General features: G+C 51.9%; 1 protein-coding gene across 1 annotated transcript in view; it reads right to left on the bottom strand.

Annotated features, from left to right (window-relative positions):
* The window catches only part of POU4F1 (POU class 4 homeobox 1), a 1,236-nt gene extending 646 nt beyond the window's left edge, over nucleotides 1–590 (bottom strand). The window contains exon 1 of the mRNA XM_029938449.1: nucleotides 372–590. Coding sequence (XP_029794309.1) covers nucleotides 372–590 — 219 coding nt within the window. The remainder of the gene's footprint in view (nucleotides 1–371) is intronic.
* Between the last annotated feature and the right edge of the window lie 8,675 nt (nucleotides 591–9,265).

Genomic DNA, 9,265 nt, shown 5'->3' with positions numbered 1-9,265 from the left:
GGGGGGATGGATGAGTAGGGACGTGAGTGTAGGGAGGGGAAAAGATGCAGGGGAAAGGGGAACACAAGAACACATTCCGGGAGCCGGCGTGGGAGACCAAAAAGGAGGGGGAAAAGAAGAAGAAATGGAGATGTAACTCGCAGCTGGGGACCCGTGTCACGCACCCGAACACGCACAGAGACTGCCTTTCCGAGGCGTGAAATTAACAGAGAAAGTGGAAGTCGAGAGTCACGGCCCTCGTGCTCCCCACTCTGATTGCAGGCGCCCGACACAGAGGCAGAGGCGATGGGAACACGACATTAAGCGCCACTGGACAAAACGTCCCTCGCAGCGGGATTCCTCTAAAAATCCCTGCCCGCAAATCCCCGCACCTGGACCTGTGCGCACACCAGCACCCGACATGCAGTGTCTCCGATACCGGGAGGGGGCAGGCGCGCGGGCCGGGGCCGCGGGCGTGGGGCGCTTACCGGCGGCGTGGGTAGGCAGGCCCGCCGGATGGCCTCAGAGCTGGAGTGCAGCGACGGGTACTTGTGCTCAGGGAGGGTGGGATGCATGGCAAAGTGAGGCTGCTTGCTGTTCATAGACATCATCTTGATGGCTTGGCATGTAAATCCACAAACACTCCGAAAGTCTGCGGGAAAGTGCGCACGCCGGCTCCTCTGGCCTCCCTTCGGAGGCTGCGGCCGCGGCGGCTGGCGGCGCGGAGGTGGCGGCCGCGCCGGGGGCTGCTGCTGCTCCTCTGCTGCGGCCGCTGCCGCCCGGCGCTCCCTTTGACCGCGCAGAGCGCCGCGCACCGGCCTCGCGATCCCACTTCTCCTACAGCTCTAGCCCCGCGCGCCGACGGGATGCACTCCTCTTACACCTGAGCCCCACTTCTCGCGGCCGGTTCGGGGAGCTCTCGCGAGAGCTCCCGGCCCCGCCGCGCTGACAGGCATCAGCTGTCTCTGTCTGCCTGACGCGCGCTCTCTCTCTCTCTCCGCGGCGCCGTGCGTCTGCGCGCGCGCGCGCGCTCTCCCGGCCGCGACAGGCGCCTGGGAGCCGCTCTTATAGTGACCACCAGCAAGGACAGCGCAGGTGATGCACCTGTAGCTACCCGGGCATGCGCACTTGCACGCCTCACCTTTCCCACCGCCTCTGAAAAGATCAAAAGGGCTAGCTATTGTCTGAGGGTACGCTCCTTTTAGGGGGAGAAAGACAAGATGCTCACAAGCCCCTCGGTGTTTTCCTTCTCTCAAACTCTCCCCCATCCCCATCGCAAGCCCTGAATATATGCACATTACTTAGGCACACCTCCACTCCGAGATGTCTAACAAGCTGTTATATAATGTATACAGCTGGATATTTGTATGTTAAATTATGCCCGCGCATTCCTCTGTATACAGTATAAATAACAACACAGAAATGCAGAAGATGCTGTCTTTTGCTGCAAGAACCCGTTTCTTTTAAGGTTTATAAATAGGTTCCTGGAGGATAATCGCGGTGACAGACATTTGTTTGAAGCAGTCAGACGCTATTGATTTCCATATAATTTAATTTCCTCCGCATACTTTGTTGTTGTTGTTGTTGTTGTTGTGAATATAACTGTGTCAGGCACCGACAGTGACAGCCACTTAGGAGCCACAAGGAGCGTGTGCGTTCTACTGGGGAATCGCTGTTGAAATGAAATTGTGCATTTCTCTTATTGTTTGTCTCCTTTAACCGTGTACAAACCCACATTTCAAACGAGCTCCGGGTGATCTGAGGCTTCTAGTAATCAAAAGGAAAAATAGTTAACAGGGTGTTGTTGGGATCCTTTCCCCTCCTCAGCGTGTGTACACACACACACACACACACACACACACACACACACACACACTTTATGCTGGAAACTCCAGAAAAGGAAATTGCTTTAGAGAAAAAAGAATAAGATGTTGAGAAGAAAACTTTATTTTCCCTTTCCTGGTTTCTTTGCCTCTTATCTCTGCCTGTGTGTGTGTGTGTGTGTGTGTGTGTGTGTGTGTTCTCTCTTTTCCAATAGAAGATAGGATCAGGCCAGTTTATAGGAAAGTGTGATTAAAATATTAATTCAAACCAACTTGAAAGAAAGAAACCTAAGCTCTGATCCAGACTTTATTTTTATGTATTCTCTTATTGTGAAATCAAAACCTAAGAAGAATGAATCAATTAGTCAACCTGTTATATGGCCCTTGTGTGGCAGGCAGATCAAGGGCCTCCCCTGAGAACCACAGTTCAGGTGCCGAGTCCCCAGGGGTACAGCACTTGCCCCGGGTGATAATAACAGCCCAGATGTTGTCACATCTCGGCAAGAGAGCTAGAGAGCGGGGGAGAGGCTACTTATGGGAGGCAGAGATCAGATAAATAATCTTTCTGGTCCTTCTCACATCAAAGAGGTCTGTATTTCCACCAAAGAGCAGATCTTATTTCTATAAACCTCTATTTGAGTTTGCGTGGATCTTTTCTTCGAATAAACGCATCAGTATTTAGCATATCCACTCAATACTCAAATTCCAAGAAGAGCCCACAGGCGTCACCATGGCTTTTTCTTTCTTTCTATTATTTTCTCTCTACCCTCCACCCGCTTTGCAGCCAGAGAGGGGAGTCAGAAAGATGTTCACTTGCTGGTACGAGAAGGAGCTTGTTTCCATCCATTACCTGGTCCCGTGGGAGTGCTAAATGCAACTTTATCTCTGCGGGGAAAGGACGAGGAGCAGGACTTCGCTGGAGGGAGCGATGGAGTCCTAAGGTTGTCGCTGCTTCGGGTGTCCAGGCTTCACCTAATCCTTCCTGACACCCCTCCAAGCAGTTCCCGAGCTCTCTCACTAGGGGAAGGAAGGGTCCCACAGAGAGCAAGTGCCTAGATCCTGTCCGCTCCCCAGGGAAACGCTGGCCTTTAGGGACCCTGAAGGGTGCACGGGAGACAGAATCTCAAACAGCACAGGTTCGTGCCTGGTAGATCCCCAGAGAGCAAGGCCAGCCCCTGAGTACCGGAAGCTCTTCTCTGCGCACACTAGGAGCCGAGTGGACACCAGGAAACCCAGCGGGGAGCCACGCTGACAGAGATCAGGGGTTCTACCTCCCCTCCCCTCCCTCCCCCACTCGTCTCCTAGTTCACATTTCTTTGGACACTTTTCCTGAGACAACGCCTGGCGGACGAGCCAGACCTCTGCCCAGATATCTCAGCTTTTCCTGGGGTTAGAAATATGAGGGCTATGGGTTTAATTCCTAACCCGCCGCCCAACCAATGGACTGGAAGCCCATTTAGGGCACATCTGTGTCCACCATGGTACTTAGCAAGGTATTTGTCACAAAATAAAAATGTCCCCTGAAACAATACATGTATGGGGGAAGGAAAAGAAGGCAGAGGAGGGGCAGGAGTAAAAGCCCAAGCATCCAACAAGCCAGGGTTAATTGGGTAGGGGGGGGGGGTGAGAGAACAAAAGGAAGATCACTGAAGGATCTCCTCTCTTCCTAAAAAGGAGATGAAGACTGGGCCAGAGGGGTGTGTTGTCCCCAGTCAGAGCTGTATATCTGGATAGCAACTTGTTCTTTTTCAGAGTTCAATTATTTCATCTCTCCCTCATTTACTTTCTACTTTCCCTTCCTTCCTCAAATGCTTGGCAATGACCAGTCTGGGCCAAGGCAAGACACTGGAGAGACAATGGGGTATAAAATAGGGTATCTGCCCTCCAGGAGGTGGCAGTCTATAGCGTGGGCAGCCCTAGGTGAAGAGGTGTTTGTGGTACAGGTGCAGCAGGTACAATGAGAGGGCGTTGTGCAGAAATACAGGACGGGTTGGGAGATGATGTTGGGACACTGATTCTGCCACATCCCTGCGGGGCTTCAGCTCCAGGCTAGAGACTGGGGCACAATGGCAGATCTGCAGGCAGTTCCTTGGACCTTATAAAGTCTTTCACCCCAAGGCAGTGAAAGAAAAGGGTGGTGGACGGGCTTACCAATATGTTACTGCTTTGTTTTCCCGGTTTGGCAAGCGCAGTAACTAGCTGGCCCCTGCCTGTGCTAATGATGCCCACATGGGGTCTGAGCCTTGGCATAGATTCCTGGAAAGGTTCCCCCCACCTTCCTTCTTCTTGTTTAATGACCATCACAGATTCTCCCCTCCCCCATCTCATAGCTTTGCATTTTATCAAGAGGGGGATAATGAATGCACAGCTATTGATTTCCAAGGAATTTCCGCCCCCAGGGATAGGGAGTCTATCATCTGGATCAGAGACACATTTCTTTCCCTCATTAATTAATTTTCTCCTCCTCCTCTGGCAGGCCCCACTTCACATCTCCTTTGGCAGCTCCTTTTCCCCAAAGCTCAGAGAGCAGAGATTCCTTGGAGTGAGGGCCGGCACTGCTGGGAGTGAACTCTCCTGGCCTTGGACCCCCACCCACCTCCCCAGCTCCGGAGAGCACGCAGGGCCGGCTGCCCGCTGGGACTACCTTTCTCCTTCCAAAGGGACTGGAGGAAAATTAGCACTGGACTCCGAAGCCACTACCTGCACGCATACACACGCCCCCCGGGATTGAACTCGAGTTATTTGTTCGAATTCAGGGACAGGGTTTTGGCCCTGAAGAAAGTCTACTTAAGTGCGTGGAGTTTGTGTACAGGAGAAAGGTATCAACCCCGGGTTCTGGCCTGACCCCAGGGATTTAGCGCTAACTGCTGGCCGGCCACCCGGGGTTCTGGCGGCCCGAGCAGGAGCTCTGCACCTGCCAGCCTCAGGGCGCCACGCTTCCCGCGGGCAGTTGCCCAGTTTGAAACTAGGCACATTTCACAGCGCTGTCAGCGCTCTGCCTGCGGAGAAAGCCCGCAGAGCCCTAAGCTGGCCGGTTCCAGAAGCTGCTTGGGTTGTTTTTAAGCAGTGTGAAGGGGCAGGTAGGGAGGAACAGGCCCAGAGTAGGGGCGAGGGGTCGCTTCTCTAAAGAGGAGTTGCACTTGGGTGGGCCCTGCACCCTCTTGCTCCTGACACTTTCTGTCTGAAGGGTGGAATGGTGGAGCCGCTGGTAACGGTACTTTAGCTTCCTCTCCCGGCCGCCTTCCCGGGGCCAAGCCTGGGTCGCCCTGATCCGATCCTAGGTCTCTCTTAGCGCTGCCCTTCGCGCACAGCGGTCGCATCTCTCCTGCCGTTAGGGGCCTGGGCTCCTTTTGGGCCCTGCGGGGATCCTGAGACCTCCTCCAGGCAGACCGCAAGGCCACAGCACCCACCGGATCCCACGCTGGGCCGGGGCTCTACCCTCTGCCAGCCCCCGGGCCCAGCTCTGCCCAGCAGCGAGTTCAGAGTCACGTTTTTGCCGGTAGCAGCTGGGAGATTTCCTGGAGGCCCTGTCCTCCCTTTCTCCATCGCCCTGCCCTCAGCCAGGGCTGCTTGCCCCCCCCCCGACCCCCCCCACTCCCAAAGCTGAAGTAGGTGATTTATTGAGGCCCACGGTGATCTCCCGTAAGGATCTCGCCCTGCGTTCAGGCTGGAGTCCAGCTGGGACTGAGGAGAAGGTTCTTGAGTGAGCCGGTGGAAAATCCACTGTTTTCTTTCTTCTGGCGGTTTAATTCAAGTGCAACTCCCGTTGGAAACATTTTCCTGGAGGTCGACCACCCCACCCCGAGATGATGCGCCCCAGTAAAGTTCACTGCCGGTCATTATCACGCCTGGCGTTACATATGTGGAGATTATCTGTGTATCTATCCATCCATCCATCCATCCTCTCCACCTTAATCTCTCCGTGGACCTAAAACCAACCTACCTTGTGAAAGATCTACTGGTGAGGCCGGACACCTACATCTCCGTCCTAACAGGGCCATGGCCTCCCCGCCCGCCAGCTGCCAGAGCCAGCCTCGCGGTCCGTGGGAACAATGGTGTATCACTAAACGAGGACACGCGCCCCTGGGGTCTCGATCCCAAGAGGAGCCAAGTTGCCCCCGCCCCACCCGGGCTCTTTCAAAACCGGAAGAGCGCGCTGGTCAGAGAAGGGGGTTGAGGTCCCCGGGTTAAAAACATCAACGAACGAACCAACTCTACAGCAGGCTCTCACGCCAGGGACCCTAGGCGACGCGGTGGAAATTTGTCGCCTTCCCTCTCCTCAGCCGCCTGCCCACCGCTGCGACTCGGACGCACGCAGGCCCCAGGTGGAGGGCGCTCCGCTGGCGCAAGGGGACAGCAGAGGACCCCGGCCCTCCACAAGCGTGGCTCCGGGGGCCGCGAGGCTGGCTCCCGTCGCCCTCGCCGGCTCGGCTCTGCCGGCGGGGGCAGGATCCCCGGAGAGCCAGCAGCCGCCGAGGAAAGCGCGCTGCCGCGAGTCCCAGCGCCAGAAGTGCGGAGTTGGGTCCTGTCGCCGGGCTCCAGCGCTCGCCGGCGCCGCCGCCAGTCGCCCCTCCTCCTCGCCGCCCGCACAAATCAAAGCCCCTTGCGAGGGACTGGGAAATAGTTGCCTTGTCATGTAACACATTGCCCTGATTTATTATAAAATTTTAACGAAATCATGCATATTTTAACAGCCTTTAATCACTGCATGAAAATTTAATTCATGGACTGTAGCGCGTTTAAATAAATGAAGTGTTAATTCATTAGGATTAATTAATTTGTTAAAGGATTGTGTGCAAGGTTAAGGTGGAAAGAAAACTCTTTGTTGGTTTCGCGTCTTAATCGGCAGGTTTCGCGAGTGGTAATGAAATGCAAGGAAACCGCAAAGCAAGGCGTTGCTTCGGGTGGAGTCTGGGCGGGACCAGCTGACAGCGCCCTCGAGAACGCGGGAAATTGCGGCCCGAGGGGCACCGGCTGGGCTGGTCGGTCCCCCCGGGACACTGGGCGGGGGTGGGGGGTCGGCGATTGGGGGAAGAGCAGCACTGGCTGCGGAAATCCCGGAAGGATGGGTTCTTCGTAATCAGAGGGAGGAAAAGGGGGCTAGACCTCACCTCCCACCCACAGCACAAAGATGACCCTGTGAGTGAAGCGAGGTCGCGCCTTCCGGCCCTCGAAGCGCAAAGCCTCGGCTTAATGGACAGATGATAGGCCAGCCCTGCCACCTCCTGAGCCTTCCAGCGCCCGGGGAGTCACTGTCTCGCCATCAGGCCGCCGGCCCTGGCGGCGAGGGCGAGCTTAGAGTCTCAGGAGACGTTCGGAAAGAGGAGGGGGAGCAAAGCCAAACTTGCAAGCTCAGGCTAGAGCAATCTAAAAACCTTTTTCAATCAGGAGACTTGATCTCAGAGAATGGGTCCTACAGCATCTCTTCTGAGACGTCTGCTAAACAGGTGCCCGTTCAAGGATAGCGGTCAAGCAGGACACGTTCTTTTCCGCACCGAGCTCTTATTCACCCTTAAAGACCCAAAGCTAATAGCACTGCCAGTAAGATGCCGGATTTCCTCTCTGCTCCAATCTATCCCCAACACCGACTTTTTCTACTCAACATGTTATGAGAACCAAAAAGGGCCACAACTAGCTCCTGCCCTCATAGAAAGTCTCATTTACGTGCCTAAATCCTTCCCCTTGGGACCTGAAATTGTAAGCATCACACAAGGAACACACTTCTCCACCCTTGGTTAATCCAACGACCATTTATTAGAGGCAATTCTTTTCCCTGTTAAGACACAGCAAACCTAAAAATCTACCCTTTCAAGAAGTGGAACTTCAATTCAAGGTATTCTAGGCTGCTTCTGTCACGGACAACTGAAGATCACCCTAGCTAGAGCTCCAGATGGGTTCTTAAGAGAAATCTGCATCTTAATAGATGTTTCCTCTCGCAGAGTGGGGTTCCCAGAATTAGGCAATAAATGTTCACTACACACTCTGAGATCATTGCTTAAAAGGTTTTCTCTCTGGCAAGTATTATTAAAAGGATAGGGTTACATCATCACAGGCAAAGACAGTGTTGTAGGACTCCCGCAAATAGGAATGAAAGACTTTCTTTCGAGGCTTTGGGAAACACTTTTAACTTAATAACCACATTTCATAAAGTTAAACTGTTATCTCAGTTTGATGTTCTACAAGTGTCATTCACAGGTACAAAACCTAGTGCATGTATTACACTTTGAATAACTGAAAGCCATTCAAGAATTAGAAACAAGTTTCTGATACAGCTTAGGGTTTAAGACCAAAGTTCTTCCCTCCCTTGTTCAGTGGTACCTTTAGTTTTGAACCAATGTAGATACAAAAGAGATTATAGAAATACAAAGCACATTTGAAATTAAGGGGCTATAAATCTTAAGGTCTCCCATTTTGTTTTAGTCTCAGCTGATCCATTAAAACAGGAAAAAGACATGTTGCTGTGGATAGGATTAAGATTTTGAAAATTAAAAGATGAACACTAAAGGTTATGTCAAAAAAAAATCTAGCACCATGTCATAGTCCCTTAGCTGTTACATTTTAGAAAGATGAGCAATCCAAAGATGTTTTTATAGACATGAATGGATAGTGTCTGCTTATTAGGAGTGTATCTTTTTCTAACATAGCCTTGTGTTATCTAACCCTTCCAGTAAGGAAGGGTTAAATTCCTCTATGTGTCAGAGTTAGTGTGAATCTTTCTACACTTAGAAGCGGCACATGACCCCCATCCTTGAGCTTCCATCTTAGTAGTGGAGTTAGACCCTGGAACACTGGCAGGAATTAAATGCTACTTGGAAAGAAATATGCTAATACTTCAAAGTAGTACTTTAACAACAATCTGTGGAAATTTCAAATCCTTTCATCCTTTGGCCTACAAGTGTGAACACTCATGCATGGGGGAGGAGGGGTACAAGGTCAAAGGCTCTAAGACATGGTTCTACCCCATTCTAGCTCTATGACCACTAATCCTCAATTCACTTATCTCTAAAGTGGGGTAAGAGTTCTTGGCTCACAGAGTTTGAAAAGAGGATTAAAGAAAATAAGACTTAGCCAAGTACTTGGTTTCAATAAATGTTTGTTTTTGTTTTGTATTTAGAGTGTGCATATAATAGATATACTTAAAAATATGAGACCACTATATTATGATATGTCAGATTATGGTAAAAGAGAACAACTGAGAATATGTGAGTAAAATAAAATTCTGCAGTGGCACCTGGGTCGCTCAGTTGGTTACGTTTCTGGCTTCGGCTCAGAGCTCATGGTTTGTGAGTTTGAGCCCCACACTGGGCTCTGCACTGACAGCGCTTAGAGAGCCTGCTTTAGGTTTTCTGTCTACCTCTCTCTCTGTCCCTCCCCTGCTCATCCTCTCTCTCTCTCAAAAATAAACATTAAAAAAAATCCTGCAGGTTATTATCTTCAACTGGAAAATCTCACGGGTTTAATAT

This window comes from Suricata suricatta, chromosome 4, assembly GCF_006229205.1.
Source record: "Suricata suricatta isolate VVHF042 chromosome 4, meerkat_22Aug2017_6uvM2_HiC, whole genome shotgun sequence".
Lineage (NCBI taxonomy): Eukaryota > Metazoa > Chordata > Mammalia > Carnivora > Herpestidae > Suricata > Suricata suricatta.
The sequence above is the reverse complement of the archived record's forward strand: the minus strand, read 5'-3'. Positions and strand labels throughout refer to the sequence as shown.